This window comes from Panicum virgatum, chromosome 3K (genome assembly GCF_016808335.1).
Source record: "Panicum virgatum strain AP13 chromosome 3K, P.virgatum_v5, whole genome shotgun sequence".
Taxonomy (NCBI): domain Eukaryota; kingdom Viridiplantae; phylum Streptophyta; class Magnoliopsida; order Poales; family Poaceae; genus Panicum; species Panicum virgatum.
In genome coordinates, this window is record NC_053138.1 from 63,366,360 (window position 1) to 63,386,812 (window position 20,453).

The 20,453-nt window shown below is 44.3% G+C and overlaps 1 protein-coding gene and 1 long non-coding RNA gene across 2 annotated transcripts; both read left to right on the forward strand.

Moving 5' to 3' along the window:
- The first annotated feature begins 352 nt into the window (after nucleotides 1–352).
- Nucleotides 353–4,949, forward strand: LOC120700221 (translation initiation factor IF3-1, mitochondrial-like). Its single transcript, XM_039984441.1, has 7 exons — nucleotides 353–656; nucleotides 842–1,009; nucleotides 1,506–1,604; nucleotides 2,157–2,213; nucleotides 2,504–2,572; nucleotides 3,451–3,519; nucleotides 3,633–4,949. Exons 1-7 carry the CDS (start codon nucleotides 375–377, stop codon nucleotides 4,536–4,538), a joined length of 1,650 nt encoding a protein of 549 aa, XP_039840375.1. The 5' UTR covers nucleotides 353–374; the 3' UTR covers nucleotides 4,539–4,949.
- A 6,797-nt stretch (nucleotides 4,950–11,746) lies between these two features.
- LOC120700223 lies at nucleotides 11,747–13,745 on the forward strand. Its single transcript, XR_005685806.1, has 2 exons — nucleotides 11,747–12,901; nucleotides 12,991–13,745. It is a non-coding gene; the product is annotated as an uncharacterized LOC120700223 (long non-coding RNA).
- Nucleotides 13,746–20,453: the final 6,708 nt, after the last annotated feature.

Here is a 20,453-nt window from a genome sequence, read left to right on the forward strand (position 1 = left end):
TTGTGTAGTCTAAAAGCAACTCCACTTACTAAGCATTTGATGATATCTCATAATTGATTTCTTTGGAACTAATTCTGACTGATTTTGGATAAAGATCACCCTGTGCTCCGCTATCATGTTGTATGGGGCGTCATAATCCGTGCGAGTATTTTCTTCTCCATTGAACTCATGTACTGTATAAAATATCCAATAATGACAATGGCCTCACCATGGATGATGCTTCCAGCAGACCAGTGCACTCATGCATGGTGTGGTGTGGTTTATAAAGGAAGAAGTTTTGTGGTGCCCAAAAAAAAAAGGAAGAAGTTTTGTGGTGTGTGGGCCGGATCCAAAATTGGCACAGGTAGCGGGCCCAGCCCATCCCAGCCCATCTCATGAAGAGAGAGCAGAGGCGGACAGAGCCAGCCGCCTCCGCCTCCGCCCCCAACTCCGGCAGCCCTCCCGGCGATACAAGCAAGCAAGGCGAGGGAGAGGAATATAATATGGCTCTCCGGCGCAGCCTCGGATCCCTCGCGCTCCGCTCTGCCGCTGCATACCTCCGCCGCCACTGCCTCCCTCCTCCTCCTCCTCTCGCCCTTGCCGCCCCCGCTCCGACTCCCATCCGCCGCCCGCTCGCCCCACAGTGCCGGCACTTCGCCTCGCCGCCTGGTACTCAGGTAGGTACCCGTACTCTACCCCCTTCGGTGGGGAAGGTCTCGTGCTGCTGCTGCTGCGGTCCATTCATTTCCCCTTCCTTCATCCCCTGCCTTGTAACCTAGCTACTAGAGACTCCTCTTTTCTTCTGCTGAGGAATTCCGTGGCAACTGCCTTGTGATGATCCAGTTCCGTCTCAACTTTGAAGGTTAACAGGAAGGGAGGCAAGGACGACGACGACGACACCACGGGCCTCCGCACCAACAACGCCATCACCTCTCCCTTCGTCAGGCTCGTCAGAGATGAAGGCCACAGTGTTGTCCCCAGGCATGAAGCTCTGCAGCTAGCTGCCAGGATGGACATGGACTTGGTTGAGGTGTGCATTTTCACAGCTGCTCGCGTTTTCCCCCCTACCCAAATCCCATGCTAGTCTGACATTGTTGTTGTGATCTGATTCCTGCATCCAATTGATATTGCTTATCAAATAAAGCTCTTTTTTTAATGATGCCATGACCCATGATACTGCCATTGCATAGTATGTGGTGCCATTATATTAAGAATTTTTCCCCTTTTTTTGCAAAAATGCCATGATAATACTGTGTATAACCGGATGAGGGTAAAGTTTCACAAGCTTTCTGTTCTGAATAATATTCTTATTTGATATGCCATTTAGTCTTCATAAGGTTTTCTTTTCTTCCTTTGCTTTAGGGTGATGGATAAGAGATGATGTATGTACTAGGATTACTCGTTTCCTTATATTTTCTCTGAATGTGCTGTTGGTGTCAGCCCTGAGGAGAAACAAATCAAATGTGGCCTTTTCTTCTAAATACTTAATTACTTATTTTTGTACTCATTGTTAACTTCATGTGCAGGTAGACAGAAAATCAGACCCTCCTGTATGTAAAATCATGGATTTTCATAAAGAGAAATATAAGAAAGAAACCAAGGAGAAAGAGCGTTTGAAAACCAAGGTATTCTAAACTTGTAGTGAATTTTCTATCTATTTTTCAGCGTTACAGATTAGAACTCTGCATCAATACAACTGTATTTTCATTTTTCAATCATGGGCATCCATGTTGTGCAATGAATACGGTTTTATTATCAAATGTGAACTCATGTTAGTTGGCTATTCTCTTGTAGATCTCACTCTTGTAATGTATTAATCAGATCTTTACAATACACAGATAAATTCTGAATTTTCATGAAATGTACTTTCAACCAGTGGCATCTTTTAGATGGATCGCTGTACACATACGTGTCCATGTCAATAGGATATGCACAAGTGAGGTACCTTCCTAGTCATTATGTGAAAACGGCCAGAATTACCTGGTATTCTTTTAGGTCTGCCATCTCTTAACTTCTGCGAGATTGAGGCTCTTAATTATTAAACATTTAAGCTTGGATCTATGCAAAAGTGTTAACCACATTATCTCCTACCGTAGTAATTGTATTTTTGCATAGCTTACGTCATAGTGTACTTTGGATCTGGTTGTGAACTTTGGATCTATGCCTGATTTTTGCAGTCTGCTATTGTCTTACGTGGTGGGGAGAACAAAGAAGTGCGATTTAAGGGGAAAACAGTAAGTAATTTTTTGCTTCTATTATTTAGGTGACTGCAGCCTATAACCTTGGCCATAATAGTTTATCGGTTTCATATAGTGTGGCATGCAGACTTTATTAATAATGCCACATAACTGGAGTATAGGCTTGTTTGGACTGCTGTAAGCTTATGTTCTGTTTATTTGGATCTATATGGACAATTACACCCAATGCCTAGTTGAACTTGATCTACTTTTCTGTGGAAAATTTAATCATTATGGAAACCTTGTGGCATGCATCTTTACTGACAAGAACTAACCTTCTCGTTCAGGAACTAAAAGATTTGATGGTGAAAGCAGATGCAATTACCAGATTAATGGAGCGGGGCTACAGGGTGAAGGTGAGTTTGTCTTCTTTTTCAGTTCTGCAAATGCTAAGTGACAACCTAATTAATTTCTGTTTAGTATCAGATCAATAGACTTTATATCAAAGGAAAACTGTTGGGTTCTGTTGAACTTGTAGTTGATTGTATCATGTTTATTATGGCCGATCGTTTGCTTTTCCCCTTTGATTCTTATGATTAACTTCTGAAACCAGAGCTGTGGACCTTATATCCTGGGAAATCAAAGGGAACCCTTTGTGTTCTGTTGAGCGTCTAGTTGTTTCTAACATCTTACATCTCTCAATCAGCTATTCTTGTTTTTCTCCACTGTAATGCATATAATTGGCTTTTGATAACAGAGAAATAGGCCCTAAGAGCACCCAAAAAAAGCCTTTGGTTTTTAGTAGTTAAAAGTTGTTTTATGATGTTTGATGGGCGATCCAGCTGATTTATGCACATAACACAAGGAAGGTAAATTGTGAGAATAAAGAGGGGGATTCCATGGATCTGTTGTCAAGTATAGCATAATCTGTAGTGTCTTGCAGATTTCAGCCATGGGAGTTTTTGTCTGATCTTTTGATTGGATTGAGTTGCTTTTTTGTGTGCGCGCGCCCGCGCGTGCGTGATGAAGCACAGAATCTACATTGACTCTTACTCAATGGAGTACAATTGGTGGCCTTATATGGCTGACATGAGTGATGTGTTTACCATGGCCTCTGAATAACCATGTATGTATCCATTTCCAAGTTGGACTGGATGTTTAGGATTTAGCCAACTAAACCCTCAACTGTGTTGTTCTGCATGTCTGCAATTTTTATTCATAGTCATATGCATATATTTATCCTAAATTTTCAAATACGAACTCTGAAAATCTTAATGATGTTCCTATTTGACAGTGCATGGCCATGCCATCAGGTAATGAAGGAGAAGATTTAGGAGCACCACTATCTCGGTTATTAGGACTTGTGAGTACTGTACCCCTTGTCCCCCCTGTTATGAAGTTCGATAAATGAGAAAATGTCCAATTCAGTTGTCAGTAAAAGCTCACCTGTTTCAATAAATCCCACCAATTTAACAGATACAAGTCGTCAGCATTGTCGAAAGTGGTCCGCACTTGGACTCGAAACATGCTTATGTTATAGTGAGGCATGTGAAGTTTGCTACAAAGAAAGGCGGGAAGAAGGCCAGCAAAGCCATGGAAGATGCAGGAAAAGGTAGCCGTAGTACTGCCTCTGAATCGGCTGTTGCTGGTAACGATAGCGAAGGTGAGACAGTTGAATGTGGTTCAGAAAAAGATGTTGATCAAGCCATCTCCGGTCGTGGTGACAAAACAGCTGCCCACAGAGATTCTCCCACACAAAAAGGCGGGCAGGATAGAGGATTTAAAAGGGAGTTGAATTGGTCGAAACCCAACCCAGGGGCCGACCATGTAAAATTGCACAATGCCAATGCTGGGGAAAGCAGAATGAATCCTGCGCAGTGGGGACCACAAGCATCTGAACACAGATTTGGCAGTGTGAACCCTGACATGGAAAAGCGAGAGAACAACACACAGGATCAGGGAGCTGGTGAAACGAACAGGTACGCTGCTCGGAGACAGCCGATGAGAGGAGACAACCACCGAGGTTTAAGTCAAGGGAGAACCCCGCAAGATGATAGAAGGAATGAAACTGGAGGCCGTTATGACAGCCAGAGACCTCTGGAACAGCAGCATAACCGACCGTTACCAAGGTTCAACCAAGGTGGATTACCACAAGATCCGAGAAATGACAACAGAGGTCAGTTTGCATTGAATAACAACAACCAAAGGCAACCAGCAGGTGGTGATCCTAAACAAACGAGCAAGAGTTTTGGAATCTTTAGTAGTACTCCAAAACCTGCCTCATCTGAACCGAGGAAGGCAGATGGTGCTGGTACTACTAGTAAGCCTGGTAATACCAACTCACCTAAAAGCTTTGGGATTTTTAGTTCATCTAGGAAATAAGTGAGATAGGTGAGGGTTCTACAGAAGAAGACTGGGGATATTTAATTTGGCACAATAAATCCAATCCTAGTTGTAAGGTTCAAACCTGCAGACATGGATGGGTGTTTTGGTCTTTTTACTAAGGAATTGTGGATGATTGGCATTTATTCAGCATAAGCAGATGTGTTGTTTTGGTGATGAAAAGGAGCTTTGGTGATAGGAAAATTTTGTTGTTTTTTTGTTGAGGAGCCCTTAGCTTACGTGACAAGTTCAATTGGTACAATTTTCTCGTTGGAAAAATGATTGTATTGAAAGCAGATTAGAACTATAGTTTCTTTTCCCTTCATATTGTATTATTTTTGTTTAGATGATTGTCATGGTAATCAGCTGTATAAACATTCAGAACCCAATGCAGTGGTGTTGTTATTGTTACTTGGGTCCTTTTCTTTGGGTTCAAGAAGATGCCCAAGGAAGGAACGGAGTGTTGCTGTTGAACAGCTGCTGTTGGGACTTGGGAGGCGCTGCTGGCGAACAAAGCGACCATAAGGTGCTGCTGCTAGACGCTGTGGCTCATCTTCCAACGGCTTATGCTGATTAAAAGTTGCCATAGTGACTGCGGATACATTTTCATTTGTTTTTCCATGCGCGTTGTGCAGCTGACAGAGTGACACAAGCAGACAAGCTTGGCCCCAGGGATAGAGAACACAGCAAATGCAACAGAACTATGATTCCAACGAGATCCTTGGCATACGAATTCAAATGTGTTGTTGGTGGATAAGAGATGAAGTATGAGCTATTATTGCTCGTTTTCCTTGTGTTTTCTCTCTGAATGTGTTGTTGCTGTAACTGTAAGCGTTGAGGAAAAACGAAGGAAAAAGTTCAATTTACTCCCCTCAACTATAGCCAAAGTTTGGATAATCCTTTAAACTATAACTTGGTTCAATTTACTCCCTAAATTATGTCATTTAATTTATTTTATCATATAATACAATTTATCTTTTTCGTTACTCCATATACAAGTTAAATTTTAATTTCAAATTTTGCCAGGTAGCAGTGAACATCATAACAAATATTTAGAATTTTTTATATTTTTTCCATTAGTTTTTTTATATAATTGAACTCCAATGATTAATTTATTATTAAATATCCTAACCTATCGAAATAATGATAAAAAATTATGATGTATTTTTCTAACATATGTTATGGTGTGTACTATTATCTTATAAAATTTCAACTTAAAACTCCACATATGCATGGAGAAATGAAAAAGAAAAATTTTATTAGGAGGTAGTTTGAACCAAAGGACATAGTTTGGGGTAAATAAACCAAACGATATTTTAGAAAGTTATCCAGACTTTGGCTATAGTTGAGGGGAGTAATTTAGACTTTTTTTTCAAAAAAAACAAAGGTATGAAAATGCCGATTCAAAAAAAATTTGTCCAAAAAATATCACATCAAATATTTAGACACATGTATGAATGCATGGAGTATTAAATGTGAACAAAATAAACAACTAATTGCACAGTTCGCGTGCGAATTGCGAGATGAACCTTTTGAGCCTAATTTGCACTATGATTTTACAATGTGATGCTATTTGCTAATGACCAATTAATTAGATTTAATAAATTCGTCTCATAGTTTAAATGTGAAATTTGTAATTTGTTTTATTATTAGTCATTTAATATTTCAAATGTCTGTCCGTATGCTTTAGGGTTTATGCTTCAAAAACTTTTAAAGTAAAATAATTAGGGTTTTTTTATTCCTGCAATTACAATTTTGCGACTTTGGAAGAATGACATTACTATTCACGTTATTAGAAAACTTGCCATTACAATTCTTCACTTCTTTGAACCGTGCCATTTTATACGTCTTTGATGCCCTTGGACCCACACGCAGACCTGCGTATTTTCGTATGGCCCAAAATACCCCTGCTGCTTCTCTCCCTTCCACTCACTGACGTGTGGGGCCCACACGTCAGCTTCTTCTTCAACCTCCTCCTCTCCACCACGCGCTGCCCACCTCCGCCCCACCTGCCGCCGTCGGCCTGCTCCCCGCCGGGAGGGCCCCCTCCCCCGCCGCCGCCGCCGCACCCTCCCCTCCTCCCGCAGCCCCACCGCCTCCCCTGCGTTGCGGGCGGCGGCGGCGGGGGGGGGGGGGGGGGCAAGCTGCGGCAGCGGCGGTCGGGGCTAGGAGCTGTTGCGGCGGTCGGCCTCTCTGCAACGCCGATGGATCCTGGCGGCCGGATCCCGGCACCGCCGGCCCTCCTCTCCCTCGCCAGATCCAGGCGGAGGACGACGACGACGGCGGTGGCGAAGAGGAGCTGGAGGACGATGAGCGCGCCGCTCAGCGCGCCGACGGGCCCGTACGCCCTAGCAGGACGCGCGCGATGGCCTTGGCGAGCACCTTGCGCACGGCAGCCGCGAGCTCGCGGTCCGCGCGGACGCTCTGGTCGACGCGGAGCAGGCTGGAGGCGGCGGCGAGCTGCATCGCTGTCCCGGCCGTGACGAGGGGCCCGACGTGGAGCTCCATGAGGCGTGCCGCGGTTGGAGGCGAGGATGGAGCTCCGTGAGGCAGCGCGTGGTGGAGAGGAGGAAGGAGGTTGAAGAAGAAGCTGACGTGTGGGCTTCACACGTCAGTGAGTGGAAGGGAGAGAAGCAGCAGGGGTATTTTGGGCCATACGAAAATACGTAGGTCTGCGTGTGGGTTCAAGGGCATCAAAGACGTATAAAATGGCACGGTTCAAAGAAGCGAAGAATTGTAATGGCAAGTTTCATAAGTAATGATATTCTTCCAAAGTCGCAAAATTGTAATGACAGTAATAAAAAAACCCTAATTATTAAGCAAGGCCGCAATAGCCTAGCCGCCGATCCGCGATTCCCAAACTCCCTCCCAATCCCAAACCCTAGCCGCGCCTTCTTCTCCGCTTATGGCGACGAGGATGTGGACCCCTGCGGCCTCCGCTCTCCGCCGGCGGCTGGCCCCCGGTATGCCTCCGCCGGCGTACCCTCGGTTCGTCGACACAATCCAGAGTCAGGTTCGTCGTGCACCCCTTCTCCTTCTAGGAAAAACAGTCGCTATTCCGACTAGTTTTAGCGCCGCAATTGACGCATCTCCCGTCCTCCTTTTCCCCTGACAAGATGCTCGCTGTATCTGGCGATCTGGATTTGGCCAATTCATCAACCAAAGCCGACTTTCCCCAAATTTGGGCCTTAGATATATCCTAGATGGCACCCGTCGTTTCATGTGCTGCTAGTACTGGTAATGTTTTTTCCGAGGCCCTGCCTGCTAGATAGGCGCGCACCACACAGCTAGTGATGTCCTCAGCCTCATGAAAAGAGTTGGTCTTCAAATCAGTTTGCTATGGTGAAACTGGATGCTCGCTTCTCAGAGTAATGGTTACAGATGGGTTTCCCCAGCTCTGGCAACTAGTAATGGTTTTTCCAGCCCTGGCTACTATTGTTCCATGTGTTGCCATTTACTTCAATTTCCTATGATATTTTGACATTCTGCTCTTTTGAAAAGGGTCAGTTGGATCCATGCCACTCCAATTTCTTGAAATTGGATCTCATGTTGAAAATCATGCCATTGAGTGGCATGATTTTCAATATGACACCCAATTTCACGGAGTTGTGGTGGCATGAATCGAATTTTCCCTTTTGAAAAAGGGAGTATGTCGACAAAACAATGCCACGTAATCATCTCCGCAATTATATTCTTGTGGTGTCACAACAATGCCAAACCTAGCCTGCCTGAATGCTCTTCTTGTGTGTTATGTATAGAAAATTTGTACGGACACTAGTGTTAGTGAGGAAGCTATAGCGATTAAATTCAGTGATTCAGCCCTATTTTCAGCAGGTCTTCAGCAATTTGTAGAAACATGTGCAAACTATGACCTGCCTGGCTAGACTAAATCTCAGTAGCCTTTCCGATCTGTGTGTTTGTTCATCCATTCTGTCCAAAATTGTGAGGATAGAAAATCACATCACACAAGTCTGGATTAGTTTTGTTGTTCACCAGAACAGATCTTACCATCTCCGCTCACTTTCTTATCCTTTTTTAATTGAATGTATGTTTGACAGCATGGCAATGCAACACGGAAGTTCTCATCTTGGAGAGAGGAATATACTCGAGCTGTACTTGAAGATGCCAAGAAACAAGTGGAAGAAACAAGGTAGAGGCAGTCATTTTATTTTCCTTTGGTTCACTTAACACAAAATGTTGCTGATTTACATGGCATCTTTGTTCTTCTTTTGTTAGGAAATTCAAGAGGTACTTAAGAAATCTCAAATTCATGAGGTGGACTTTGGACTTGGGTATTTCAGTTACCTTAGCTGCTATGGTTGTTGGATGGGTTAATGGGGTGTAAAGGCCATTCACTACCTCAACAGGTCTTGTGACCTTCAGGTTTTATACATAATTCAAGGGCAATGGATCTGGGTTGAACTACAAAAATAAGGGTCTGTGTTATATTCCATTACTTGCAATTTCCCTACAAGTTGTCATGACTCATGCTGCCATGATCTACCATTGAACTAATGCCTAACTTCAACCTTTCTAGTTAGGTGCATGAATTGGACTAGGCAATTTCACTTGTTGGATGGACCTACTATTTGGGGGGGGGGGGGTAAGCTCAATAATTTATACTAACCCCTACCTACTAAAGGGCTCAATAAGGGCCGGGCCAAATAATATATGTTTTTGAGCTAAAATTAATTAGGGCCAAGTTGGATTGTGAAGGAGGCATAAGACCACGATCCATTACCACCCCTACCTACTATGGCATGAACACAGTGAATACATTAGAGTCACCACCTAATCCTTTCATTCTGAAATGAGAGGAATTGCACTCCCATTGACTGGGAAAGAAATCGGTGGTCTATTGATTTGAGAACTGTCCGAGTAACTTAACTATCAGTGGTAGATTCAAATGGCTGGTCGACTACTTGTCAGTGATGAAAAAAGGAGATCTGTTTATTTATACCAGTTTTATCATAGTTTGGTATACATTATTTCTAAGTCTTGATTAATCCTGTCATAACTAGTACTTGTGTGTGCTTTAACTTTGAACCTGTCAATGTTTCATACAACCGTATATTAATTAATTTTGCTCACAAAAGAAGATCCAACTAGATAAGTATGATACAACCGTAAGTTATATAAGTTATGAGCTACGCTGCCTAGATGCAAAGTTTTGCTAGGCGAAATCTAGGCGAAATCTAGGCGATGACCCTTAGCCTAGCGACTAGTCAGGATTAATCACGCCTAGGCGTTTTCCTAGGCGTTAGTATATACAATTGTATATGTATAAAAAAGAAAAAGAAAACAGGAAATAAGTGGACTTCATTACACATGTGGGCCAAAAGTTCTATAGAAAGGCCCATAAAACAGCCCAAGCCCATATCCTAACCTCATCCCCAACCCTATCCGTTCGCCTTCGCGTCCCTGTGTCTTCGATGCTTCGTCGCGTCGCCGCCCTTGTCCCCACGTCCTCCGCGCCGTCCGCCGCCGCCGTCCCGGCTCCTCCGCGCCGTCCGCCACCCCCATCTCCGCCTCCTCAGTGCCGCTCGCACTCTCCGCCGCCCCCGTCCCTGCTTCTCCGCCTCCTTCGCCATGGCCGCCGCCTGCTCCTCCCTCGCCGGCGACCTCAGCCCGCCTAGGGGTCCGCCTACCCCCCATAGGCGAGGCGGAACCCCCTCGCTCGTCGACTTTCAAAACATTGCCTAGATGCAAGCTTATGTATAGTAAAAGGCACAAATGAATACATTACAGTTCTCCCAAGGGTACTTATATATCAGTTTATGAAGTCCCAAGTTTGGGATGACAGAATAGGTTTGTTTGCTATATATACTGCCCATTTATGTATGGATGCAATACAAATATGCTAGTCAAAAGAGTAGCACTTTGGATTCTACCCTTATTTTTGTTTCATAACTGAAATGCCCTTATATTCCCACTGTTTTCCAACTTTTCAGCATCTCTGCATGTGCTAAAATCTAATTTCTAGGATCTAATTTGCTCGTATCTATTATGCAGCTGATTTGGTGATGGTCACTTGGTTTGTGGAGGGGATGATGGGTATATTATGCCCTTCCATGTCTGATGCAATGTGGGCATTCTTTTAGGGTTTTTCTTTTTGCTGAATTACTCTGACAGTTTAATTTCACAAAGTCCAAGTTCAGTAATTCCAGCTTTCATGTGTACATAACTATTTTTCCCACCTACTATTCAGTACACAATCGGAGATATGAATATATTTGAATATCTGATGTACTTAAGTCACAGTTCAAATTAATTCTACAATCCACAAGACACGTGAAATGCTGATTTTACAAAATTGAAATGACAACGTATATATATTCTGAACTGAATTGGCACGGTACATTTTACAATTATTAATCAGGGGCAGCCATGATGATGCAAGTGAAGCCTGAAACTCCCTGCTCTACACATAATTTACCGAGGAGATTTTCATAGCAACAAGCTACCTTTCTAGTGCATGGTTGATTCCAGAATTTGATCGGGGCCAAGAAAATGTTGTCTCGGCTGGGTTGCTCAATTTGCTTGGCTAACATTTGGATGTTGATCCGGTGGCCCAGATTGAAGTTTGCACGGTTTACACGGAGAGGTTGATTTGCACCTGATATGTTCCCTTTAATAAATGTTGAATCTATTTCCTTTAAATGTTAAAATAGTTTGTAAAAAATGTTGAATGTAGCATTTTCAACATGCTGATGTGTGTATTTCAAAAAAAAATTGAATATATTGTTTTCAAATGTTGAACTATTTTTTCAGAAATGTTGAATTGAATTTGGGCATAATTAGCTTATCAACCTGTGCTCCAGCACGGCCTAATTAAAATTAATATAAAAATAAAGTTTATAGCTAATAATTATAATTATCTATCTCACGCCCTTTTACATCTATTAAATATTCTAACACATGCTCTGAAATACATATTTATCATTATCTAATATAGATTTCATTTTGCATCACACTTTCATATATGTTTGTTATATATTTAGTTGGATCATTTATTTGTGAATTGGTATTTCTTATCTCTTCCATCATACATAAATACATGGTGACAATATCGTGGATAGTATTTTCTCTTAGGTACAAATTCACCATCTACTTTCTTCACACCATCCAGTATATTTATAATAATATAAATAATATCTATACTATAAAGATCGAAAACAATTGAAAACTTTTTTCACCCAAGTTGAGCCCACCGTACCCCTTACGCCGGACCCTTGTGTCAGGGCGAAGAGAGGTGGGAGAAGGTGGAGACCCATAAAATCAGTATGTTAGGGGATATTTCTACCCAAAACTCATTTATTTTTTCACCGCAGCCTCCCCTTACCCGCCTGTTTACCCGCGGTCACGTTCAATCCCGCCCCCATCAAGCAAGCTTTCCCCGTGAAATTTGGTCGCCGATCTGATCCCCTTCGCCGCCAATCCACATCGCACCGCCGGCCGCCCTCCCCATCCACGGACCATTCCTTGGCAAAGCGTGAGCATGCGGAGCCACTAGCGCGCGCTGAAGAGAAGCAACAGAGGTGTCGTGTGCGAGCGGGCTGGTCCTCCCTCTCTTTGTCCTGCTCTCCTTCCCATCCAAATCGCCTCGATGGTAGCTGCAGTCACGGCCGGCTTCACCAACTTTCATGGGCAGAGATCGCCGCTCCGGTGAACGCGGCGGCATCCTCAAGGAGAGCTCGTGCAGCGCTCACCTCTCACACCACAGATCAGTGGACCAGGCAGCACCTCCCATCACCATCCGCATTGCGAGACCTGGTGGTAATAGTAGCAACCATGGGCCACATGCAGAGCAGTGCCGCAGGCCTCGCTGGTCAATGGCGTGGTGTGTTCGGAGGAGGGTGGCCTAGGCGGCAGCTTACTCGACTGCGGTGTCATCTCGGTGGAGAGACAGGACTCGGCTTCAGGGTCAGAACGAGGAGCGACGGCTGCCGGCATGATTTGCTTTTGGATGGCGAGGGCGGCTTGGGCAGCTACGAGGCTTGCCCTGCTGCTCAGACGTAGGAATAGAAGCCTGCTTCTTTGTGCATTCGGGAACCACCAGAATAGCCTTGATATGCCTCGGGTGAAGCAATGTTTGTCCTCCTCTTCATTGGAATGACTTTTGGTGGAGACGCCAATCCGTGGGTAAGTTGCAGCTAGCTGTCTTCAGTCCATTCTATCCCTGCCGCCGCCTGCACCATGGATCTATGCCGCAGGCATGCTCACGACATGCTTGATGAAATGCCGACAACGATCATCTTACACCCCGATGATAATTTTTGCCATCCAACAGGATTTTGTTTGTACTGTTTTGGCCACACAATTAAAGCATCATAGCTCAATCTAGCTTGTCGTTAATCTGCAAGGTATGGTAAATGCAGCGTAAATCACAGAAGGTAGTCCATTAATTTTTCCATTTAACGGGTGTTAAATCATGATTTGTTTATTTTCTCAGAAGAAACCGGAAGCTAAGGACCTCTTGACACTACAGCAAGATCATCCCATCCATGTGCCCCTGGTTTAGAGGCTGGGAGAATATATGCAATAACTGTGCACATAGTTAAGTTTAATTCCAGTAATGCTTTTAGCAGTTCCACTTTACTGGTTTACGGATTGTACTCCATGGGTATATATTCATTGGCCCTGTTGGCTTTCATGTACAATTGAGATCGAAACAAAGTTCAGCTGATATTGATTATTCCCAAGTAATATAAAAGTAGCATGCAGAACTTCTCACACTACAAAATGGGCAAATGCTGCCTTTATCACTTCATCTTGAAGCTCCACTCAATTTCTGAAGAAAGTAGATTCTGGTCTTGCAATGGAGTTTATGCATGTCCAGGATGTACATTTACTTTTGATCCTGAAAAGTTTCTTTACGTGCAGTATGAAGGGGATTGCCAGGCTCGATTTGGCTCGTCCCTCCATGGATTTGAGATTTTAAGTACTCAAATGGATTCGCAAGACCAAAACATCAATGGAGCTTTGATTGCAAGTGATTGAGTTGAGATTCAATACGTTGGATGATGAATTTCACCCCAAGAGTGAGCGTCAGGTTGGGGATTTCGACAAGCTCGACATTGCTACAAGCTTTTGCAAAAAGATCCTCACAAAAACTGATGATTAATTTTTGTATTTTCTGTCTTGATGGTTCTACAAAAAAAACCTCAAAAATTGAGAGAATTTACAAAAATTTAAATATTTGGATCATATATTCGTGGTGGATTGCAAAATTTAAACAAATTAAATTTTTATTTCTAAAATAGTTATTTACACGTGTTTCATGGCTCACATCCAATGGGTTCGGTATTACTTTTAGATAATGCAACTATAAGTGATTTATTATTATCTAAAATTCAAAATTGCATCATTTCAAAAGCAAAGAATAGGAAGTTTAGTACTGTAATGTGTGTTCTATAAATATAAAATATATGTATATATTTAATATCTTTGTTAAATACGTGCGTGCCGCACGTACACTTTGCTAGTATTAACAATGATAGAAATAGTAATTTATAATTTTATATTGGTGCACTTTAATATTTTATTATAACTATATAGTTTAGATTAGATTTAAGGGTTTAAGTTTTAATAAAAATATAATTGGATAATTTATATGCAAATTTAGGGGGTTGTTTGCATTATTTTTATAATAGCATAGGTGAGTAATTTATACGAAGATTAGGGGGTTACTTTAGATTTCTTATAATGGCAGAGGTGGGTAATTTAGATACATGTTTAGAGGGTTATTTTAGTCTATTTTCATAATGGCAGATGTGGGTAAATTATTAAAAAAAATGACAAATCCAATGGCTATTATGATTATAGTTGTCGGATTGATGACTGGATGTTCTGATTTTTGTGAGAATTTCTATGATTTCTCTATTTTTATAGAGGTGGCTTCATGTGGAGACTTGAAAGGAGCCTCCAGTTATTAATAGTAAGATAGTCTTTATAGATACATGGATTATCCATCTTACTGAAGTTATATAGAGCTCCCGGTCCAAACGGAACCAGACACACATACCAAATATACACACTACTACTTCCTCTCAAAAAAAAATACCACTACTACTTTCAATACCAAATACCAATCATTTTGTATTCTTCAAACGAGTCAAGCAATAGTAGCAATTTAACTGTCTATAATCTAAGTCATACAATGCCGCCGGATCTCTCAGGGTTTCCTTCTCTCTCGCAGTTCTGCTAGTGCATTTCTGTAATAAGTTTTTGCCATCAAATTCAATAATTGAGAAAATGTCAGTAAAAGCTCACCTGTTTCACTAAATCCCACCAATTGAACAGATACAAGATGTCAGCATTGTCGAAAGTGGTCCGCGCTTGGACTCGAAACATGCTTATGTTATTGTGAGGCATGTGAAGTTTGCTACAAAGAAAGGCGGGAAGAAGGCCGGCGGCCGGCCTAGCCATGGAAGATGCGGGAAAAGGTGGCTGTAGTACACTATAGTACTGCCTCTAAATCGGCTGTTGCTGGTAACGACAGCGAAGATGAGACAGTTGAATGTGGTTTAGAAAAAAATGTTTTTTCGAAAGAATTCAGAAAAAGATGTTGATCTGCTGACGACTAAAATTGGCATGACTGGGCATACCGGTCTAACTGGTATGCGTAGACCGGTCAGACCGGTCAGGGTGACTTTGCCAAAATTCAGATTTGACTTCACCATTGCGTAGCTCTCGTCGAGATGATCAAAATGCATATATGGAACGTCCAATTTGGACTTCGGGTGAGAGAGTTATGGCTCCGGGAAGAATTGACTCAGACCCAGACCGGTCAGACCGGTTGACAGGGGCGGTCAGATCGGTCCGGATAGCCCAGTCCGAGTTAGGAGTTGTATTTTGACACGAAATTAATTAGGGTTTCGACTCCTAATGGGATAAGACCATCCCTCCCTATAAATATAAAGGGTTACGGCTGATTGAGGGTATCCAATCGATCAAACACAAACCTTTTTATCTTTTTTTTACCTTTTTCTTTTCCAATCTCAATATGCTGTTCTTCTCTCGTCTCCATGGCGTTTGAGGACGCCCTAGCTGGCCTGCCGAGCCTAGGGCAACCCAAGGTGCGCTTGCCCTGACGGGGTCCATCCCGGGCGAGCGTTCGTTGGATCTTCGTCGGGCTCCCCGGCGAAACCGGTCTGACCGGCCTACTAAACCGGTCTGGCCGGATCTCGCGGAGGCGCTGCAACGAGCGTTGCTGCGTGCTACATGTTCGAGTGCGATCGTGTGTTGGCCCCGAATCGGTGTCAACATGATCAAGCCATCTCCGGTTGTGGTGACAAAATAGCTGCCCACAGAGATTCTTCCACACAAAAAGGCGGGCAGGATAGAGGATTTAAAAGGGAGTTGAATTGGTCGAAACCCAACCCAGGGGCCGACCATGTAAAATTGCACAATGCCAATGCTGAGGAAAGCAGAATGAATCCTGCGCAGTGGGGACCACAAGCATCTGAACGCAGATTTGGCAATGTGAACTCTGACATGGAAAAGTGAGAGAACAACACACAGGATCAGGGAGCTGGTGAAACGAATCGGAGACAGCCGATGAGAGGAGACAACAACCGAGGTTTCAGTCAAGGGAGAACCCCGCAAGATGATAGAAGGAATGAAACTGGAGGCCGTTATGATAGCCAGAGACCTCTGGAACAGCAGCATAACCGACCGTTACCAAGGTTCAACGACCAAGGTGGATTACCACAAGATCCGAGAAATGACAACAGAGGTCAGTTTGCATTGAATAACAACAACCAAAGGCAACCAGCAGGTGGTGATCCTAAACAAAGTAGCAAGAGTTTTGGAATCTTTAGTAGTACTCCAAAACCTGCCTCATCTGAACTGAGGAAGGCAGATGGTGCCGGTATTACTAGCCGGTCCCACAATGCATGCATGCCACCATGCATAGCTTCTTTTCTTTTTGGCGGAACGTTGTTAGTGCAACCTCTAACATTTGTAAGACTTTTAACACTCACATCGTAATGATATGTGGGGTTAATAGTTAAGCAACATATCTAATGCAAATCAACTTTTTCATGTAAACCATACAAATTTCAATTTGGGCCACGAATCCACGTTCAGGGGAGGAGTAAAAATAATTTTTTCATTCCTCCTATCCGCTTCTTTGACTTGTCTCTCTTTTGGCCTGCTGACTTTCTCTTCCCTGCATCCATCCATCCAACTGATGATTTGATCTCTAGCTAAAAGGTAGTAAAAAGTAAAATACCCAGCTAGCCAGCCAGTCCCCCCATTTTCCCTCAACCCCGACTGCCGCCGCACCAAGCGGGCAAGGCGTGAATGCTCAAGGTGAAGCCCCGCCCGGCCGCTAAAACCCTCTCCTCTCCATAGCGAGCCTCCTCCAACAATCGGCAGCCACCGCCGCCCGTCATGTGCGGCTTCCTCTGGCGGCCGCTTGTAACACCTCCGGTGTTTAGCACTATATAAAACAAACAATTAACATGCAATGACACGTTAAACCCTCCCCCAAATTCTCAATTACTGCAAAGCCGAAATTCAGTTTAAACACGCCAAAAAGTCAACTCTCACACTTTTGCTCAAATGAACTTTTGCCCAAAACGAAAGTTGTAGAGTTTGACAAAATAAACAACTTTCGTGTTCAAAGTTTTTCAAGTTCCAACATGAGATTTTGAGAAAAACCCCGAAAAACAAGCGGAATCATTAAACTTGAATTCAAATTTTAAACTTCCAAATCATCGCTCATATGAAGTTTTGCCTAAAAGGAAAGTTGTAGGAAATTTAATTTTGAACAACTTTCGTGTTCAAAATTTTTCGAGTTTCAATTACAAATCTTGAGTTTTGACTGAGTCAAACCGTTGACCTTTTTCTTTCTCTCTCCACTCCTCTTTCTCTATCCCCTCTCTCTCCCTCGCTGACTCTCCCCTCTCTGCGCGCGCAGGCATTCAAGCACGCCGCGCGTGCGCTCGCTGCCGCGCTGCGCCGCTGCCTGCCCCCGCTCGCTGCCCTGCTGCCTCGCGGTGCCGCGCCGCTGACGCCCCACCCCACTTGAGCGCGCACGCCGTCCTCGCCGCGCCCTGCCCGTTGACGCACACGCCGCGACAAGCGCACGGCGACGCGCCGCCTCGCCACCGTGGCGCCCAAACGGCCCGGCCGTGCACCTGCCGCCGCACGCCACCCCGCCATCATCGCCACGCCCTTGCTGCGTCGCTGCTGCCTTGCCGCTCGGCCACGCCGACGCGCCTTAAACGCGCACGCAGAGCGCCACGGCCACCCTCGCCGCCGACGCCCTGCTTCCGCCGCGCGAGCGCCTAGTCCCCTCCTCGCGCCCTCACTTCGCCATTTAGCTCGCGCCGCACGTGTGCCCGCTCGCCCACACCCCATTCCCCACGCCCACGCCCCACCCCTTCGCCTAGAACGGCCAGCGCCGCCGCGCCCCCATTCCCGCCCGCCGAGCTACGGCTCCCGTGGAGGGCCTCGCTCAGCACTCCTCCACCCCCACCGAGCACCCAACGAGCTTCATTTCACCCCAAGCCACTCCCAGGCCCGCCCAATTCCACCCGGAGCCTCCCAGTGCCGCGGAACACCGCCGCCGCCGTCGTGAACACCGCCGGCCGCCCGCCCACCGCGGAACTCCCTGCTCCGCCCCGCCCCGGCCCAAATCAACCCCCATTGCAGCTTCCTCAGGGCTCCGTGAAGCTCCCCGGCCTGCCCTTGCCCCTCCTCCCGCGCCAGAGCGCCGCCGCCCGCTGCAGCCGCCGCCGCCGCTCCCTGGGCGCCGCCGCCGACCCTGCTCCGGCCTCCCCGTTGACCACATCACCCACCCCTAGGTAGAGCTCGGTGAGCTCTCACCCCTGGACCCCATCCCCGCCGCCGGCGAGCCTCCTCCTCGCCGGAAAACCTCCGCCGCCGCCTCCTCTGTCTTCTACCTCCGGCCAGGGACCCCGGCGCGATTAGTTTTAGATTTCCAGGGGGTTTGGTGAAAGTTCCAGGGGCCCCTTTTGCAAATCTGTGTTTTTGTTTTCTAGTTTTTTCTGTGAACTTGTAAATTCGTTTAAAAATCGTAGAAAAATCAGAAAAATACAAACTCAACTGTTCTGGAATCTTTGCAAAGAGATCTACAACTTTTGTTACATACACTTTTTCATTTGCTCAATAGTTTTTACTTCATTTAAAATATAAAGAAAATATACTTTATATTAGAACTCAAGTTACAAGCATGGGCTAGTAGTCAGTTTTGGTCAGTGGGTTACATGTTAGATGTGTAACCTTGTGTAAAAGTTTCATCAACTTTTGACATGCCTAGCTATCGGTTTATTCAAATCTTGCTTTATGCCTTGTTTAATTAGTTCTGTGTGTGCATACTGTTTAACTTGGTTTACTGAGCTCAAACTTTTACAGTGCCTTTAACTTGATGTTTAGTTACTGTACAAAAATTTTGAGAAATTTAGATGGGTGGAACCTGTCCAACTAATTAATAGTATAGATATTTACACTAAATCAAGAAAAATAGTTTCTTTGCATATAAAAATCTGATAATTTTTCTAGGGGATGAAATTGAGTTTATAACCATTCTGGTAAAATATGAGGCTCTGAAACTTTCTATAACAGTCTATGGAATTTAATTTTGATCCATGCAGCAATACATTGTACTATTTTTCATGCCCTGTACAATGCTTTTTTAATTGTGAAAAATTTATGGCAGGCTCATCTTTAGATATACAACACTCAGTTAAAATTTAAATACCAGTAATTGCATAGTTTGACCTGTAAAATTCATTTTTGTTTCTAGCAGTAGCTGTTTGTTTTATTTTTCATGGTTAATGGGATGCATAAAATGAGCTAAAATTTTCACAGTAGGCAAGTTACTCAGATGTGTACCTAGAATAAAAATTTCAAACCCAGAATCTCTGTATAACTTTATTTATGATCAGGACATGCTCAACCTAGTAATAAATAAGAAAAATCCTTTCTTTTGCTGCATAGGGAGAAAAAGGTAAAATCCACCCTAGTTACGTTGCGAAGTCAGATATAATGATTATTACTCTATAAATGTTTGCCCAAAATGATGTACGTTATATTTTTGCAAATCATCTTGAGTTGCACTGGATTACAACTCTATAGTGAAGAATTGATTAAATCGTATCACTAAAGTAACTCATGCATATGCATTTCATATAGATTCGACTACTCTCCCAGACGGTACGTACGAGCTGGTGCCGGAGTCCGAGAGTGAGCAGCGTGAAGCTCAAGTGAATCTAACTGAAGCCACTGAAGACCCGAACCAAGTTTCGGAAGAGCCTAAGGCTTGTTACGCTCAGGAAGGCAAGCCCCGGAGCAGCAAGCCCCGGAGCATGTCCTACCTATTTTAATTTATGCAACTATTTGTATTCCTGTTTATTGTGCATTTAAGTTGCAGGAATTGTTTGGAACCTTAGTTGCATGATCCTAGGTACCTATGCTTGAACACTAGTATGTGTAGGTCGCTAGTTGGCTATGCTAATGGTTCGGTAGAAGTCGAGTGATTTTCTGTCACTCGCGAGCTCATAGGAGTTGAATGCTTACTACACACTGCAATATAAGGTTTACGGGCGGGGTTGTTGTACTTGTGATACCCCGTCTGTTTAGTCAAAATGGATAAGGCCGCGGTGTGTGGTAGTGGTGGTTAAGCGTTTGAACGTACTAACCACATGCCGAGAATATGGTAATCGGTAAGCTTAAGTACCTGATGGAACCGGCCGTGGAACATACGCCCCACTGTCTGGTCTATGGTCACGCACGGGTGCAGGGCACCCTAGGACGGTGGGCCTGTTTCATGCCCGGGGAAAAAGGGGAAAAGTCGCGTGGGTGATTGCATTCCCCATGCGTGTGTTTAGGTCTGCCTGGCCAGGTTAACAAATTCGATTCGAATCGTCTGTCTCTCACGGATAT

Coding starts and splice junctions, on each gene's coding strand:
- LOC120700221 (XM_039984441.1), top strand. CDS start 375: ATGAAGAGAGAGCAGAGGCGGACAGAGCCAGCCGCCTCCGCCTCCGCC. Junction 1,605..2,156: donor AAGAGCGTTTGAAAACCAAG/GTATTCTAAACT, acceptor TGATTTTTGCAG/TCTGCTATTGTCTTACGTGG. Junction 2,573..3,450: donor AGCGGGGCTACAGGGTGAAG/GTGAGTTTGTCT, acceptor CCTATTTGACAG/TGCATGGCCATGCCATCAGG.